This window comes from Brassica rapa, chromosome A03 (genome assembly GCF_000309985.2).
Source record: "Brassica rapa cultivar Chiifu-401-42 chromosome A03, CAAS_Brap_v3.01, whole genome shotgun sequence".
Lineage (NCBI taxonomy): Eukaryota > Viridiplantae > Streptophyta > Magnoliopsida > Brassicales > Brassicaceae > Brassica > Brassica rapa.
In genome coordinates, this window is record NC_024797.2 from 17,679,817 (window position 1) to 17,698,960 (window position 19,144).

Below are 19,144 nucleotides of genomic sequence, written 5' to 3' on the forward strand. Positions count from 1 at the left end.
ACAATGAAACCTAAAAATTGTAAGTGTAGATCAAACCATTATTCTAGACAAAGAATCCTGAACATACTTGATTGATTTAAACGCATTATATAATAGTGGAAACTTACCATAAAGATCCCCTTTCAAGTCGCAGGCAGCATCGAACTCCTCATATCCATGAATCCGGAACCGGTCCTCAGGGAAACAAACCGGACTGTCCATTAGATCAGAGAGGACGGAACTCGATGAGAATGTGACGGTGAAACTTGGTTCCGCAACACGATACAAAGTCTTGTTGTTAGACCCGTAAAAACTGTTGAGTCTGTAAAGGCCACCAACTCTCAAGCGTGGCAAATAAGTGTCTATCCTCCCAGCTGGGATGAAACCCTGGATGACAGTCTCCTGGTTACATCAGTAAAGAAAATAAATCAGAAATGCAAAACATGAAATCTTTGAAACGCATCAACAACAATATTATATTTACTGTTCTATCAACAAAAGCAAACATTTGCTTTAAATTCATAAAAAATAAAATAATAGAACAGTAAGCTTGAATCTAAAATGTTTATCAGCATCTTGTATGAACAATTTCTAAACAAAACTGTAAGCAAGAATTTGGGCTATACCTCTTGGTCGATGAGAAGCATCTCAAGACCGAGAAGCACCTTTGACACAACATTCCGAGCTTCCCAAAAATAGATCAACCGAAACCTCAGCTCGCCGTCATGAGACCCGTATTTAACATCTTTGAAAGCCACCAATTCGGTAGAGACAATGGCTTTTCCCCTGACGCTAGAGGAGACAGCGGCTTTGCCTCTAACTCCTGAAGAGACACCAGTCTTCGAGCTGTGAATGATCGTATCTGCATAGGAATACAAACGTTTCCATCATCAAAAAGGGAACTAAAAATCCACAATTTCACATGCTTTTCTATTTTCTGTCGTATAAAAATTATCTTTTTTTACATAATCATTTTGTTCATCGTCATAGCTTCATACTCTCTATTTTTATGGTAATCAAACGGACTCTATAATTTCATAAGGAAACGATAAGGTTTCTTACCATTGGGGTTCTTCGATTTAGATTCGCCGATAATGACGCCGAAAGAGACAGCGGTTTTGCCGCTGAGTTTAGTCAGACCGGAGGTGACCGACGCTTCGCCTTTAGCTCGCTTAGAGTGGAGATCGCCTATTGAGTGGCCGGATGAGACATAGGGTGTTCCGATGGGTTTGATCGGTCCGGGAGAGGAGTCAGACTCAACGGCTTTTGGTTTTTCAGAGGTGGATTTTCCGTAGGAACTCATTGCAACAAAGCTTAATCGAAATAAGACTTGGATCAAGAGTTGTATAAAAAAAATCCGAAGGAGAAAAAGGCGGATTAAGAGATTTATAAACAAAATCTGGAGGAGAAAAGCAAAACGAATCCATAAATGAGTGTAAAGAGAAAACGAAGTGGAGGATGTATTGATTGTTTAGGGGGCAGATCGCGAAACGGATCGAAGAAGAGGAAGAGCAAAGGGATGAAGAATCGACAAAGGGGATCAAAAATCATCTCGGGTATTAGGGTCTGAGAAATGCGAAAGAGAGGATCGAAATAGTGTGGTCGTGACTTTTTATTATATGTTGGGCTTGAGGCCCATTCGTATCAAGTATGTTTTGTTTTAAAATAAACACGGTAAGCCCAACAGAGGCAACACACAATAACATGGCAAAAATGGTATATCCGATTGGTTGATTAAAATGGCTTACGTGGACAGCCTAGTTAAGGAGGATATCCCCTTTTATTACTTATCTGATTATTCTGTGTTTCAAAAAAAGTGTTTAAAAGAAAGAGAATAATTATTCTTTGTTTATACATGTTTTGTGAAATTTTAATCGGATTTTAAAATTAAAGGATGTAGTTTTTGAACAGTCAACCTAAGTCTCTAACCATTAATTTAAATGTGACATTAGTGTTTATAAAGTACTATAATATATTTAAAAAATGTTATCTCCAGTACTGATTATAAAAGTACTTGCAGAATATATTCGTTTCCAAAACAAACAAAAACGAAAAAACATAATGTGCTTCTAGAAGAAGAAATCATGCTCATCAGATCAACGGTTGTGCGAGCACAGATTAAAATATCCTTACAACTAAGGAAAATAAACGCACCGTCAAATAAATATCAATGCCTTTCTAGAAGCCTTCTTATGTTTATATATGCAGAAGCATTTTTACGTTTATACATTTATTTATAGTCGCAATAGTTTAGAGATAAAAGAGACAAAAGTGTCTGTCAAGGACGTGTCGGTTAGGCCAGGGATATGTATATGGACTTCTAGAAAACAATACGAATATGTGCGTAACACACTCCTTAATATGTGTTTAGTTTGAAAGATGGTTTAGTGGTTGACATATTACATATTTTAGTAGTAAATGTAATGGATGGGTTGTTAGTTAATTGTGGGATGAGTGACTAGCAACAGTTAACGTGTATATTCTTTTACAAATATAGTAAAATGATTAACCTATAAGGTTGATTATATTGGTGCTTTGTTTGATTATATAGTTAAGGTAGGGACTACTACTACTTTGTTTCAAGGACTTGAGGAGTCATTTTTTGTGTGTACTCCAAGTTCCACAGACGCTGGCTCTACGTTACTTGATTCCTCTTTTTAATATGCCAATTAATCAATTATACTTCTGTTACTACCATCAACTAATATTCAACTCTTTTTCCACTCATCGTAAAACTTGTCACCGAAAATGATCACCACAAAAATAACCACAGGTCCACAAGTAACTGCACAGTTCCTTATGCAAGAGGAAGGTTATTTGTAAGTTATTGATTGAAGTAACTGCCCTTCTTAGTCCACAAGTAACTATACCCTTTAGGCCTTTAGCCCCTTATACAAGAGTTGGTTAGTTGTAAACTGTAATACAATTGCTGTCCTTGTCCAGATAATAATAGATTAATGTGTATTAGTATGCGGATGTTTTGCTGGCTGTATAGCAACAACTATCTTTGTGAATGTTTCACAAGTTTCATATTATATTCGCCCGAAGTCGTTGATTCGCAGCTTAACTTAGATATATTTAGTGTTTGGCTTGTTTTAAATAAGATGTTTGTGGATAAATAATTGAACAACAACGTAGCTGAACAACTCGGTATAATGCGTATAATGGAGCGACAACTCGGTATGAAGCTACCTGGCCATGTGCTTCACTGAAAAGTACTTCTCAACTTCTTATAAAATTGATTTTTATCGAATTATTATTTTTCTTTTAAAAACAATTATTTAATTAATACGATTATATATAGAAACCCATATAATCCACTGGGATGGCATCTTTTTATTTTTTTTTCTAATATTGAATCCATATTTGGAGCAAAGTTAGGTGAATAGCCCTAAAGCTTTATAAACCGGGTTTGCGTAATTCCAATTCATACTATTTTGAGAAAGACGTTAGCTGGTTCCCTTCCATTAACCAAATAATTTTAATACAATTAGATTGTGACCACAGTGCCTCAGAAGATGCTTTAACCACAATGTGACATGAAGATGAGGATACAAGTATCACCTAAAAACACTCATTTGGTTCATACGCTACCATTTCCCAGCATCCAATCACTGTAGCCACATAATTAACCCCGTAGTTACAGAAGACAAGACCAAAACCAATCCTAAAAGAGACATGCTCGAGTCATCGTTTCGGAACTAGCAGTGATCACCTAAATATCAGAATGAGATGCTTGTATCACCTGCACAACACTCATAGTTTCGGAATGAAGGCGACACCAGTCTAATGTGGCCAACTTGGGTCTAATAAAAGGCTATGAGTTGATAATAAAAATTATTTTCGGCTAAACATTTTTATTATCAATCCAAAGATATAAAATAATTACAGAACTACATAAATCAAATTATCATAAACAGATATATGCCAGAAGACAATTAAAACAAACAAGTGAATTATGATGCTTTTTACTCGAAGCAGAACCGACCCTGGAGCATGATAAGTGAAACATTCGTAATAGACTCCCAAATTTTTTGAAAAAAATTTATATATAAATAGACTTCCAAAAAGAAATTTTAGACCCCTAATTTTTTTTTATATAGGAGGGCCGCCCTGAGTCGAAGCCTTATTCGCAAACGGATCATCACCACTCAGTTACATACCTTGGCTAGGTCTTTATTAATATATACAAAAGCTTAGCCGGTCCCAGGCCTGGATTAATAGAAGTAAAAGAAACTTATTTGTTGTTGGGCTTTATATCGGGCCGTTACATGATCGTAATGGGCTCTCTTCCAAATATCTAATCCATCAGTTGACCAAAATAGAAAAAAATTCGCGGGTAATTTTTTTAAGACAAAGATGCGAGATTTATTGAGTGGGACCACTGTCGTAAAAAGGTAAAACGTCGCCGTTATCTCTGTCTTCTTCTTCTTCTTCTTATTATTTTACGTTTCTTCTTCTTTAGTAAAAAAAAAAAAAAGGTTTTCGTCTTCAAACTGATAGAAGAAAAGATTTCAACTTTGAAAAAAAAGAAGAAGGAAACTTCCTCGCTCGTGCTCTTCAACTAGCACCATCATCTGAGATCTAAGGGATTCTATAATCTTACACCGACATCCAGATCACGAATCTCCTCTATTATATTCCATCGTTCTGAAATCACTTCTTCACCAGATCAGACCAAGAACAAGAAAAAAGATATTAGGAAGAAACCTCAAAGTCGTCGGCTTTCTTGTGACCCTTCGTTGACTCTTTAAGGTAAAGTTTCCTCTTTTCTCTCTTTCTTACACCAAAGTCTCGATTTTTTTCCGGATTCGTCGAGTTTCTTATAGATTGGCGGTTTTTAGCAGTTGCTTTTAAACGAACGAGTTTGATTTGACTCAAGTAGACAACTTGTTTGATTTTGCAACTTAGATCTCATACAAGAAGAAAGTTTATCCCCTTTAGTCCATGTTTTGGTAGCCACGAGAGGGTAATGAGTCATTGTAAAGTGCCGGCTCTTATCGAAGCACAAGTTGAAGTAAGTCCACGTCAACATACATACTCATTTGATATCTTATCTGAGTTCCTTGGCTTGTTGTGGGCTGCTTAATGAAATGATGATTTACTGTAAACAGATGGGATCGGTTAATGAACTTGAGCACAAAAGCCTATTTAGACGAGAAGAAGACGATTCCACACAAGCTAAAGCAGCTTCTCTGATGGAGCAAGGCTCACTTTCTCCAAGTTTCCACGAACACGCGACTAAATCGCCAAAGAACAGCGTTATAAAGAGCATCAAGATCGTTATTTTATCTAATAAACTCAACCTGTTGTTACCTTTCGGTCCTCTAGCAATCTTGGTCCACTACATGGTAGATAGTAAGGTAAAATTGTTAAGCGCATTAATACTACTAGTGGTTTTGAAGTCTCTGAAGAAATGATTGTTTGACTGGGTTCAGGGGTGGGTGTTCTTGCTGAGCTTAATAGGCATTACACCATTGGCTGAACGTCTAGGATACGCCACAGAGTAAGCCACAAACTTACCCTTACCATCATTCTGTTTTGTGAGACTTATGTGTGCTTTTTTTTTTTTCGAAACAGGCAACTGGCTTTTTACACTGGTCCTACAGTTGGAGGCCTTCTAAATGCTACATTTGGGAATGTGACTGAGCTGATCATATCGATTTTCGCTTTGAAGAATGGAATGATACGTGTGGTTCAGCAGACGTTGCTAGGATCCATTTTGTCTAACATGCTGCTTGTACTCGGCTGCGCTTTCTTCTGCGGTGGGCTAGTGTTTCACCAGAAAGACCAAGTCTTTGACAAAGTAAGCAAGTCATTGTATTCTGCTTTGTTGTTTTTGTTTATTTGATATTCATGTACTTGTGCATCCAGGGAATTGCAGTTGTGAACTCAGGATTGCTTTTGATGGCTGTGATGGGGATACTCTTCCCTGCTGTTCTTTACTACACGCATAGTGAGGTTCATACCGGATCATCGGAGCTGGCACTGTCAAGGTTCAGCAGCTGTATAATGCTTATAGCCTATGCTGCTTACCTCTTCTTCCAGTTGAAGAGCCAGTCTAGTTCTTATAGCCGTCTTGAAGAGGTTTGTTTTCTAACATTTTTTTGTGTTATACTGTTCGACCTGGACTTATTTTCTTGCTTGATGTATGATGTAAACTCTAGGAAGCAAATCAGAACGAAGAAGCTTCTGGTGAAGATGAAGATCCTGAGATCTCCAAGTGGGAAGCTATCATATGGCTCTCAATCTTGACTGCTTGGGTCTCTCTTCTCTCTGGCTATCTTGTTGATGCCATAGAGGTAAATCAACGTTCCTTTTCTTGTCCACTGCTAGAGTTATATACACTTACTTCAACTTGTGCCATATGGTCTTTATGCAAAATTGTTTTTCTTCAGGGTGCATCGGTTTCTTGGAACATACCGATAGCTTTCATCAGTGTCATTTTACTTCCTATCGTTGGGAATGCAGCGGAGCATGCAGGAGCTATTATGTTTGCTATGAAAGATAAACTGGTAGGCAGATTAGTTCTTGAGTCTTACATCTCAGTTTGCCTTGAGACACTGTTAAACTTCTTTTACCTCTACAGGATCTGTCATTAGGGGTAGCTATTGGTTCCTCTATCCAGATCTCCATGTTCGTGGTATGTAACATGAGTACATTTTGCAAAGAGCAGTATATATCATCTTTGGTCAACAAAGCTAGTTCAATGATCTATGTTACTGGTTTGTATTGTTAGGTACCGTTCTGTGTGGTGATTGGATGGATGATGGGTGAACAGATGGACCTCAATTTCCAGCTTTTTGAGACGGCGATGCTGTTCATAACCGTTATAGTTGTAGCTTTTTTCCTCCAGGTGGGTTAAGTCTCACCACCTTTTGGAGTGGCCCCAAGACATCAAAATCAATGACTGATGATCTGTATATGTACACAGGAAGGGACATCGAATTACTTCAAAGGATTGATGCTCATTCTTTGTTACTTGATAGTTGCTGCCAGTTTCTTTGTACACGAAGATCCTCATCAAGGTTTGTTTGTTCATTTAGTGTGTAGTGTTCAATCATTAGCATTTTTTATTCTCTTCATTGCATCTAACAAGAACAGTGTGATGAAATCTTTCATGCTGATCTCTTGTTCATTTTTTTATTTTTGTATTGGTTAGATGGTATATAAATACTATGGAAGAGTCTGGTGTGAAGCAAGTTGGGTCTTCATTACAAGCTGATGATTTCACGAACACAAAGTTTTGGGGAGAGATGTAAACCTGATTCTAATGTGGTTTCCATAAACTTATTCCTTTTGGCATTCCCCCATAAAAAATGTATACTCTTCTTAGCCACTTAGAAGGTTGCACGTTTTTGATTATTTGCGACGCTGTTATAAGAAGATTATTGAAGATTTGTTTCTTGTGTTCTTGCCGTCTCGTTGGTCTGATTTGTTATGACCCCAACAAGCCACTATGTTTACGTTGTACGTTCTAAACACATTTGGTTGATACTCGTTCTGAAGTATATAAACCGAAACCAAGGTTTTTAATTTTAAAGGTCATTCATTACAATCTGTTGGGCATAAAATGAAAAATAGTATATAACAAGTATAAGAGTACAAAGATGTAACTGTTTTGTCTCCTTGAAGTTTATTATTTTTAGTCTTTTGAACGAAACTGAATTTTCTCCAACATAAATCAAGCAAAGTACGATGACGAGGATGATGTGTCGGCCAAGACCTGCAAATGTGGGGACAGATTATCACATTATTTCTTCAATCTAAATTTATTTGATGGTGTGAAGTAATTATGTAGAAGTTTATATATTTATTTAATTGAGGAAAAAAATGCGAATCCCAAACACATTACCTCAAGTTGTTCTTCAGTGAAGGAGTCTTTTTGGATGTTCCATGTATCTGCATGGGTTCGCCGGAACTCGGCCACAGCTTTAGTCACAGTGGATTTCACAGGCGTAGGTTCACCAGCGAAACGAGCCAGTAAAGTCACATGATCCGGTAACCAGCTGAAACATTTGTCAAGACGTTTCAGATTATTCAGAGTATCCCAAGCTTTTAAGCTCTGCATCACACAATTTAATGTAGAAAAATGTTTGAACCTGGGCATGTCATAAGGAACAGACAGAACTGAAGCTACCAAACCAAGAACGGCTCCATGCACCGCCGCTATGGACTGAGTTGAACTTGATTTCCTGTATAACACACCCATTTGTTTCTTCGATCATATGCTTAAAAAAAAATCGAGGAGAACTTAAAGATGAAAATGCTTAAGAGGGAATAAAGGGAAACCTTCGGTTTCTTTTCCTTTGGATCGAGTTTGCCTCTGCATAGGATCTATCACGAAAATCTGCAGCAAAATCTTCATCTCCTCCTTTCATTAGACCTGCTAGAACTGCTGCAGCATGTTCTCGTACCTGAAGACCAGATTATATCATTTCATTAGTTTCAAGCCCTAAGCGCTTAATCTAACCAGATACAAGTACAAGCCCTAAGAGCTTGCCTCTACTTGGCTGTCAACAAGGAGCTTTTCCACTGTTTTCCATATCTTCTGTTTCTCCTCATGGGCGAGTATGAAAGTATGCCTAGCAAGAAAGGTTAAAGTAGATAAGCTTTGTTAATCAACAGCGCTTTTGTTTGTCACCTTGCTATATGGATCACATATAATTATATTACCTGTACATAAACGTTCTCAGATATGTCAAGGTTGAAGATCTTATCCGCCAGTTAGAGTCATCAGCAGAAGAAAGAATAACTTCAATGACTTTCTGTAGATGAGATCCTGGGAAAACCCGCCATTTCAGCAGCTCAAAGGCTGCCTTAGCTAATGTGGACAGATCTTTATGCGATGTTTCCTTCAATAGTTTGAAATAAATACTCCATGATTCCCAGCCATGGAAATGAAACTTAGAAGAAAGAAAGTCAAACAAATATAACGGTTATACCTGTAAGGATATCACCGGATAGAGGAATCCCGCAATTACATCTCCTAGAAATGAAGACCTCCCAGATTTGAAAGATGAGATGATGAAATGGAAGAGCTATATATAGGATTAAAAAAAAGAGAGAGAGATTAGTATCAAAAAATTTTATTAAAGGAAGAAAAAGAAAATTCTCCCGGATATTAAGACAGCCAATACCGTTTCCATCCATTTAACATCATCTAGAGAATCGCCATTTGACTGAGCATTTTCCATATCTACATCTGCTGAAGTGTCCATACTATCTGATATGCTAGCTTGTTGAATGTTCGTAACAGCTTCAGACGCTCTTGCACTAATCAACTTGAACCAATTTTCCTCCTTAAGTTGGCTATCAACATCTGTTCTACCTTCTTCAGATGGATGTTTTTGTTGATATGACATCCGCAGCCGAATGTTGGAGCATAAAACTGAAAGAATTACCCCGATAGCTTCCCTTATCTGTACATAGTCACACAAAAGTAACAGACTTTTCAGAATTTTATTTTGACCCCTTTTCGATTGTCAAAAAACACTCAAATGCATGATTCAGCATGAAAACGAGGGGCAGAGATGAATAAATAAATGTGAGAAGTCTTACTTGTGCTGAGGAATGGGACATATTACGGATCAATTCATCAAGAAGCGCGATATGCAGCTTCACTTCTGATACAGGCATCTTTGGTGGAGATAGTTCTATCAATGCAGCCGAAAGAAAAGCATACCGCTTTGAAACAACAGTGGTGGTTGCAGTTGGTGGCAATGGTGCCACAATACAGTCTAAAATTTGTTGTCTCATCATAGGAATTTTCGTTCCTTGTTTCCCTTTCCCCGTGACAGCATAACGTATGCAAGTAGCCCACTCCGGTATGGATTCTACTGATTGGCCAAGAATAACATTCTGCAACTGAACCATTATCCAGCTATCCCACTCACTTTGAAGACCATTAACATCAGAGTGCAGTAAACCTGCTAATGTTTCAGCAGCAACACACTGTTTTGGCCTCTCCTTGGCGTTACAAAACTCATCTAAGGGACTTTTAAGTGCCAGCAACACAGGCACTCCACATTCCTGTGCTAAACGCTTGAAGATTCGAGCAAAACTTGGGTAGAATATATCACTTCCTAACAAAGATATCCAGCTAGGAGTTCTGGGCCATGAAGCCGAAAATTCAAAATAGAAACGAGTGATTGACTTGTCCGCCATGCTCTGGAAGGATGAACTTCCGTGATTACCTCTAGAGGAACTATCAGTGTCAGTGATATGAATATGAGAAAGACTTTCGAAAGTCTCCTTGAAGAATCCTTCCTCTTGGAAAATTTGGCTCAATGCTAAATCAAGGGACGAGTTGGCATTTTCTTGGGAAGACACAGGAGGTTGATCCTTGCCTTGCATCTTATGAGGTGATTCTTTAAGCAGCGTATTTAAAGCTGAAATTGCTAGTATTCTCGTCTGAGGAAGTTGACTCTTTAAGTTTTTCAAGAAGTGTCCTGGGAATAATAAACATAACCTTAGTTAAGAAGGAGAAGCTCAAATAACATGAAGAAAATACTTCCCATATCTACGACCAACTAATATCTGTACCAGCAGTTTCATTAAGGATTTTGAAGGAGAAGGCTGGGTCCATCCTACAGGACATAGCTAACAGAAGGAGCACTCTGTTAGCCATCAAGTTGTACCTGACAGAAGAAAAAAGACAAAAAAAAAGCATAATGATTTCATTCCTTCAAAATTATGAATCCGAGCGATGGGGAACTCAATGTTTAAATAACGAAAATTATTTCCAATGAAAAATTTATCAATGGTAGAGTAGAATTACCTCCAATGCAAGCTAGAAGAATCAAAACTCATGGAGCTGATCTGAGAAACAAGATCTCCGGAAGTAGAGCCCTCAACATGGCTATCCAACGAGCGAAGTATGTTTCTAGACAGTCCCGCAAAGTGAATGTTATATTTGACAAAAAGCTGCAAGCATAAAAAAACCTTCAGGCAAAAACTCAAAGAAAGAAAAAGGCATTTACCCTAGTAATAAAGAGTGAGCTCTTACCTCAATAATTGCTTTTTGGGATTTCATAGATTCGTGATGAGAACTACAAAAGATTGAAAGTAAATCTTAACACCAACATTACAAGCATATTTGTCCTTGCCAAGAGATATAAGCAACTGATCTAGGAGATGTAAGAAGGTTACCTTGAAAGAATCCCAAGAAGAAAAGAGGAAAATGATTTTGGATCCTGGAGTAGCAGAACAAACATAAGATTTTACCATTGAAAATAGAGCAAAAACAACCAACACTAAATGTCTACCGTCGTCAAATGCTTGAGAACACTCTGTGAAGAGAGAATGCCACAAGAACCAAGGACTACATTCTCTGGTGCATCAGGATTTCGCAAGTTCTCACTAAGGGACCGAACACACTTTGAAAGCAATGGCGGCCATCTCTTTAACAGCTTCAACAAAGATTTTCCAGCAATCCTGAATACCACAATAATGCAAAGCCTAGTCAATTACTGCATTAAAGGAAGGGCCTTGTAGAAAAAAATACAGACGAAATTCTGGTTGAAGAAATTTAGACGAAATCCTTTCCCAAACTTAAGCCTATAACCAATTATTTACATACATATTTGAACCACAAATGGGGCAAAAGTACTCACACTCGAACAGTTTCATAATTGTGCAGGCAGAGGGTCAAAAGATCATCAACCAAAAGTGTCAAGGATGCTGGTGGAGAGAAGTTTCCATCTGTACGAAACAGATGATAAGACGATTGTGATGATCTCCATGTGTTGTGCATGTACGCCTTGTCAATGAGCGCCCATCTAGGCCTGGGAGACAAGAAGATTTACATGAAATTAAAATCATGATGTGTAGGTTTTCAATCAGGAAAGGGAGAATTACCTTCTCTTGCCCTTAGAATGAAACTCAGTAATAAAGTTCGCTGGGGGCTCCACAATAGCAGCAGATTCCAGTTTCCAAGCCTGCCTGTGATTATACCATTCATCATACTCCAAACTGCCTGCAAACACTCAAAGTAAAGTGTTATATCAAGAGAAAAACATGTAGCTAGTCAACTTCAGAAAGGAAGCGCGCCAAAGGCTTTCTGCAATACCATAGTTTCCCAGAGCGTCCATTATGCGGATTATTAATACCAGCAAGATGCTGTCATCTGATTTTTTCTCTAATAAGTATCTGTAAATATCACAACAATATTTTCAGTTGAACGCATATGCTTTTTGGAGTGAAGCAAGTAAAACAGCTACTGAAAACATATTACTTGCAGGCTGCATGGATGGTCTCAGCAGTTCTTTCTCGTATTTCAGCACTGCCAACAGAGGAACCTGATGCTCCAGCTATAAAGAACGGCAGCTCTTCGACCATATCGTGTTTAGGTGATGGCCTGAAATCAGGGAGGCAAGACAAAACACCTTGCAATGTAGAATCTATGCGCAAAAGAGTCACTTTTAGGTGTGTTTTTTCATCTCCTGCACCACAAACAGCGTCAATCAGGCACACACGTATAAAATTGTGGAGAAAACAAGTATGATACCATATATTCTGCCTTAATATTACAAATGCAATATATAAATGTCAGCCTTTAAGTCTAACATGAAACATGCCAAGCAGATCGGTATACGATTGCAAATATGCAAATATCATTGATGTAAGAATGAATCACACAAAGGAATTACTGAAATTACCTGCATCAGAGTGAATGTTTGATTGGCAAATTCTCAAAAGATCATCTAATGCTGACTGAAGATGAAGGTCTAAGAGCTCATTGGCAAACTGAATTTCCTCTTTGGTGGGAACATGCCACCTGGAATGCGCCACCTGCTCATCCTTAGAAGAAGCTTTGGTGCTTATCCATTCCTCCAAAGCAGGAGCAGCAGGGTGACGAGACAAACATCTAACAAGGATAGAAACATTCTGTTATATGAAGAGACAAAAAACACACACATCAAGATGTTGATGACAAGCGTTCTTGAGTTATTACGCACTTGTACTGATCCATAGGATAGTAAAGAATAAGACTTCCAAGGAGAGATCGAAGCAGATGATCCCCAGCTCCATTAACCTAAAGGAACCCATCAAATCATCAGACAACCGAGATAAAGTTCACATCACCAAAAATGGCACACATTGGACAAATTTGACTCCAGAGATGTCTTGTCAGTAAATAATACCTTCCAAGATGAGGAATTAAATGCAGAAGAGATAGCTTCGATGAAATGATCTTTATACCGAAGAAGTGAGCTGCCTGCATAAGTGATGGTAACTGACAATACTTTCAGCTGATAATCTATAGCTGCCTCAAGCGCTGGAGAAAGTGTCTGTTTGTCTTTCTGAAAAAGGGTGATAAAAAGACATAAGGGATATTTTTAATTCGCAAACTGAAGAGAACGCATAAACTTCGAACAAAAACTATTGACAAGCATAAATACCTTATTGGATCCAAGGGTGTCTGCACTTCCTTTTCCTCCAAACCCAGTGACAGGGGTGTCTTTCAGAGAAGATATAACAGCGAGGATCATTGGTTCAACAATTTGAACAACTGCTTCTTCGGGGTTCGAATGAACACAGGCACAACAAAGCAGCCCAACCTCGGCAATTGCACCAGGAAGGATATTTGTCCGAACAAACTTTGATATCTTTTTCAATGCCTGTTAGACAATTAGAGGTTAAAGCAAACGAGCAATCAAACTTCTCTTTCATGGAAAAGTATTAAGGGGTTTCCAAAGTAACAACGACAAACCAACCTGACTATATAGAGAACCAGACAGCCTTCCTAGTAGGATTTCAAGCATGCAATAGTAGTAAGGACCATCCTCAACCAAAAACGTTCCAGATGTTGCAGATGAACTTAGGCCTTCATTTCTGCACCAACAGAAAGTCTTTTATGTAATTGATAATAGACGAAAGGTCAAAATCAAATAGAGGAATATCAAATGCTGTATAACAAAGAAGAAAAGGCCACAATCATGAAGCGGAATTGTAAGTAATCCTGACTGTGATACATTACTCACATAACACTGTTGGGTTCCAAATGCTGTAACAAAGCGATCAAACGGCACAAAAATTCATCCAGCCACTCAGAGAAGGAAGCCATAGTCATGATTGATATGTCATCAGAACTATCATCCAAGACGGCCATCTACAGAATACAAGAATAAAACCCGATTAAGAAAACAAATCTTTTTGAACAATTAATGTTTGGGATATTTTCAAGGTTAAAGGAGCGTACATTGGAAAAAATGGATCCAATCAGCTGCATAGTTGCCAAGGTTTTAGGGGGGTCATTGGCATCCATTCCAAGCAATGCATTAGATAGAGAAATACCAATAAGATCAAGAAACACACTATCGTCCATATCACCACCAAGCTCTTGTTTAGCAGTTGACATGGAAGACTGCAGGATTGACCGGCCAGCAAATGCAACAGACATCATAGCAGTTTTTAACTGGTGGGTGGCAGTCGTCTGATACACACAAACATTTACTATGAAGTGAGTAGACTGATAGACGAGAACTTTTCTTTGACGGGGAAATCAAATAGACTAAAATAGGGATGAAAAAGTCAGGCAATATAAAAGAAGTGAATAAAAATTACAAACCGTTTCCAAAGCCAAATGGAACCGAGACGCCACAAAAGGAAGGACCAAAGAGGGTTCCACATAAGACAGAATGGATGTGGCCGCAGCAACGGTCTCGGAAAGATGTTCGTTCTTGCTATATTGACCACGATCGATCAACTTCAACACCACCTCAACAAAAGCTATCCTTTCCGGCTTTCCTAAACAGACCTTTGATAGACTATCTGGATTCCTGTAGGAATAGGACCTAAGCAAGAGCCTACCACATGCCATTATGATTAAATACAAAAAAGTAGTGACATAGATTTTCTTACTGCTGCTCTCGCTGTAAACGCTTTTGGAATGCTACTACCAGGTGGAGCAAAAACCGTTCCAAGGAATAAGTCCAACGGCCACCATTAGAAGGATGATAATACCTATATACGAAACAAATAGAAAAATAGTAAGTACGACGGTTGAAACCTTGCAGTTAGAGGAAAAAATAAACAATAGGGGTCACTATCGAAGAAAACAAACTGTTCTAAAAGGTTGACAAGTTTCTTGAACTGCTCATGTGCCGTACTTCCAGGTTTCAGAAAGTATACCTGAAACAAAATCCAGGAATCTCAACCCATAAAGATTTATTAGAGCAGAAGAAAAAAGTAAAATGAAATACTAAAATGAACTTACGATAGACTGTGCAATTGACTTTGATGGAGTCATAGTCCTATTAGGAAACAGAAACCTCGTGTTTCTGGGAACATCAACTGAAAAAGGATATGATCCACTTCCATTTGCAACAGGAACCTAAATACTGAATTAAATTAGAATTCCGTGTATGAAGAAAAAGAGAATACACCAATCTGGAACACACATCTAAATCTCATTTAGTTTCTGTTATTTTTATATTTCCAGTTGCCTTTTGAAGCATACCAGTTTTTATATCTTCCCTTTCAACAAATTCCATCCATTTTGTGAAAGCAAACATTTATATTTTTTCCACAGTAAAACCCACACAATATCTCTTGTCATTCAGGCTGGAAATCCAAAGACTTAACCATCACTAGGAAAACTTCACTCACCTCGAACATATTCAAGAATCTACTAAAAAGCATGGGCAAGTAGGACTCCCAGTCGATAGAGCTGCATTTTTTTATCACACGAGCTAGCACAGCTGCCCATTGACTGTTCCAAAATTGACAATTTGGTATTGAATCCCAGAGCTCTAAACAGTTGTTGATCCATTTTCTACAAGGTCAGAAGAAGAGAAATTAAAGACTTTAATTCATTCGAATGTGAGAGAAACAAGCAATAAACAGTTGTCCTTACTCGGAGAAGAAATCCTGATTTTCGGGGTTTGTGGGAAGGAATAATCTCACAAAGCCAGAGCCCTCAAACGAGGAATTATGCCAAGGATTTTCCAAAAGAGACCTGAAAGTGGGTAGAAGAAGATTTAAAAAGGTGAGCAGAACTATAGCTTATAATAGACTCTAATCACAGCGAGCAATTTAGCTACACATAAACTCTTAAAGAGCAGTACTACCATCTCATGCTAACAACTTACATGAATTCAGACCATATATCCGCCGCAGCCCCTTGTGGAAAAAATCTCCTACATGAACGAGTGAGAGAAGTGACAGCCTCGAAGTGTCGTTGTCTTAGCCTCCAACCTTCAGGGCCCGGGCTCCTATAAAGAGAGAAATTTTGAAAACATTTTAGCATGAAAATAAACTCCCAAGACATATAAAACAAAGCTAGCAAAAATTTCCCTTTCAAGAGTATCTAAGAAAATGGACCCACCACATCCCTATCCCCGCCAAGTGTTAAAAAAGGACTCACCTGCTGAAGTGTGCATGAATCAAGGTATCATACAAGGGCCTCCACTCAACTTTCAAAGACAGCTTCTTACGGTATTTGTTCATCAGCCTGACTAAAACATTACCCCATCTAACCTATTTCACCAAAACCCAATCATTCAAACGGTAAGCATAAAAAAAGGTAAAAAGGCAAGGGAATATGGAGCTCAATACGGTATTAGTTTCCGAACCTGTGCATACAACTTATCCTGAGACGAATGAAAAATCTGCAAGCCAATCTCCACAAGTTCAGTAACATCCTCCACGGCCAAATCACTTTTCGCTCTAACATAGCTGCAAAGGAAAAAAAAAAGCGTCATTAGACCATAAACAGCCACAGAAAATAGCCAAATGCATCATAATAAGAACCAACATACAAAACTAAAAAGCTACAAGAAGCAAATTACAATCCAATCAATCTGTATAATGATTTTAGTATGAATCCTTAGTCCAACTTTTGAAAATTTCACTTCAGTCCTAGTCGTCTACACATACCCTGCGATTCATTGGGACTGAGCTAAAATCGTCTGTTGATTTGATTTCATTTCATCATCATCTACGTATTCAAATCGCAATTCGAACGAGGAATAGATAAAAAGACTAAAATCTCCACGAGGTTTTAGCGATCAAATCGAGGAGACTCACAGCTCGATAACGGAGATCCACTTGAGAGTGGCGTAAACAGACTCTGGATCATCAGGTCGGTGAAGCTCCTTGACGCATCTCACGACTCGCGCGAACGACTCCTTCTCCTTCTTCGTCTCCTCCGCTACAGGCGGCGGTAGCCATCCATTGAACAGATGCATCTCTTCGTCTCAATTTTTCTTCCTTCCTCTTCTTCTGCTGGGACGATGAATTTAAAGCTGCATTTTAGATTTTTTTTTTCTCTAGTTTTCTTTTCGAGCAAGAAAAATAACACAGGAGGAAAAAGCCAAAGAAAAGATTGAAAACAACTTGGCTTCCTTTTTCATTTTTTTAGGAAATAATATATATTGTATTGACTTTAACCGTTGACTGACTACCGGCAACTGGCGTGGCAGGTATAATACCACTCCCCCGAACCGACTAATGATTATTTCCTGTTGACCCTTTAAATCTTGCCTCTATTTCAATTTGTACCCATATGTTTTGCAATGTGTGTCACATTGTCCAGTTTTACAGATTGAAACGATTTAATTTAGTCAGTTGTCCTATCCACACCAAGTAACTGCGCCCAATAAATTTTGTATTTAATTGTGGCCGTGCTGGGTGACATGCACGCGTAGATGGATATTTGTTTTGTCAAAAGGTGGATTATTTATGGAGATATTGTTCATGGAACTTAACATAGTCCACAATTTTGCACATGCATGTAAGCATGTATATATTCATGATGATGGTTTATGGCATTCATAATTTCACATTGCAGTTTCTATTTGTGTTAGATTGGGACTTGATATTGACAAATAAAAACAGTTTTGATAATCAAAATTGAAAGCCAACATCCAACAGAATGTAACAACGATACTGCACTATATTCCAGAAATAGTTATAGATTTTATATGGGTTGGTTGAAAAGATAACAACAGAGTCGTTGTAGTATAGTGGTAAGTATTCCCGCCTGTCACGCGGGTGACCCGGGTTCGATCCCCGGCAACGGCGTTTTTTTTTCTATATTTGGGCCGTTTTGAAGTCTCAAAGCCCATGTATGTGATCCATGCCCAATAATCCAAAAAGTCCAGGGACATGATAAACCAAAGGAGCTTTTAAAAATCCAACAAGCGGCTAGCGGCTAGCCACGTCCCAACTCGTACAAAGTGTCTTTTTTTTTGCTAAATTTTGGAACTCGCTCAAAGTGTCAGAGTCTACAACAATGAAAGAACGGGTTTTCATTAGCCTTGTTTACTACTTTATGCATTTTCGACATCTAAACGTGAAATATAACCAAGCAGTGTTGAGCTATTTTCGTTTGGTTTTTATATGTGCTAAAAATAAGATAGTTTTGTTTAAATAGTCAAATTATTCAAAGCTTTTTAATCTATGGACATTATGCATATTAGGAGAAGACGATTCCTACCACGTACGTTATTACAGATTCTGTTTGCGCATCGCTGGGAAAAAAAAAAGAGTGATACATCTGAAGAGTATAGGAAAATGGTTTCCTTAGAGATTTAGGAAAGATAAGTACCTAACCTTATTATTCATTACATTATTTGAATTTACATGTCGAAGAAGCCAATATTATGATATTAAACATTCTTCTTGCAGCTGATTTGATATTGTCGGAGTTGCATCAACATAAAAGTTTGTAGTATTCAAACGAGATTGGATGTACATGGGATAGTGAGTTGTCCGAGAGTAAATAAGCTCTGTTCTTTTCATGAACGCTGATCGCAGCGTCAGCGTCAGAAAAAACAGACTACGACGGAGCCGAACTTGACGGAACCGAAGACTAAAATGGCCGCTACTGAAATTTCTGATACATAAAACTGAGACGCAGCGGCAAGACGCGATAACGAAATTGGACGCTGTAAATATAGGCGACAGTCGCATCACCTTTTTCAGCCGCTGCGGCAAGCTGTGATAATCAAAATCACTGACAAAATTGTTCATCTTGTCTTTGTGACGTTGAATTCTTTGCCGCTACCGCTAGTTAGGAGCGGCTATCAAAAGAACACGGCTATAGATGAATAAAAACCCGGATATTGTAGTGGATGGGACCATAACACTGTGATTTTTTTTTCTGCTGATAATATAAAGTAGTGTACAGTATAAATGTCCCAAAGATCATGTTAACCCA

The 19,144-nt window shown here is 38.2% G+C and overlaps 2 protein-coding genes and 1 non-coding gene across 3 annotated transcripts; 2 read left to right on the plus strand and 1 right to left on the minus strand.

Moving 5' to 3' along the window:
* The first annotated feature begins 4,426 nt into the window (after positions 1-4,426).
* Positions 4,427-7,392, plus strand: LOC103859509 (vacuolar cation/proton exchanger 2). The gene is made up of 12 exons (XM_009137048.3): positions 4,427-4,734; positions 4,891-4,996; positions 5,094-5,342; positions 5,418-5,485; positions 5,560-5,785; positions 5,854-6,066; positions 6,147-6,281; positions 6,378-6,494; positions 6,569-6,622; positions 6,719-6,835; positions 6,914-7,007; positions 7,142-7,392. The coding sequence occupies exons 2-12, from the start codon at positions 4,952-4,954 to the stop codon at positions 7,150-7,152; spliced, it is 1,329 nt and encodes a 442-aa protein (XP_009135296.1). The 5' UTR covers positions 4,427-4,734; positions 4,891-4,951; the 3' UTR covers positions 7,153-7,392.
* A 96-nt stretch (positions 7,393-7,488) lies between these two features.
* On the minus strand, positions 7,489-17,171 carry LOC103859510 (proteasome activator subunit 4). The gene is made up of 35 exons (XM_009137050.3): positions 17,011-17,171; positions 16,557-16,659; positions 16,349-16,461; positions 16,074-16,196; positions 15,839-15,940; positions 15,592-15,757; positions 15,200-15,316; positions 15,047-15,114; positions 14,845-14,946; positions 14,552-14,762; positions 14,183-14,416; positions 13,965-14,092; positions 13,698-13,815; positions 13,383-13,601; positions 13,125-13,283; positions 12,939-13,015; positions 12,639-12,847; positions 12,215-12,422; positions 12,050-12,129; positions 11,839-11,956; positions 11,595-11,765; positions 11,247-11,415; positions 11,131-11,174; positions 10,988-11,030; positions 10,760-10,905; positions 10,525-10,619; positions 9,541-10,430; positions 9,120-9,401; positions 8,925-9,020; positions 8,656-8,834; positions 8,483-8,564; positions 8,272-8,396; positions 8,082-8,174; positions 7,835-7,988; positions 7,489-7,705 (listed from the first exon to the last, which is right to left on the minus strand). Exons 1-35 carry the CDS (start codon positions 17,169-17,171, stop codon positions 7,664-7,666), a joined length of 5,427 nt encoding a protein of 1,808 aa, XP_009135298.1. The 3' UTR covers positions 7,489-7,663.
* Positions 17,172-17,934: 763 nt separating this feature from the next.
* On the plus strand, positions 17,935-18,006 carry TRNAD-GUC. Its single transcript has one exon. It is a non-coding gene; the product is annotated as a tRNA-Asp (tRNA).
* Positions 18,007-19,144: the final 1,138 nt, after the last annotated feature.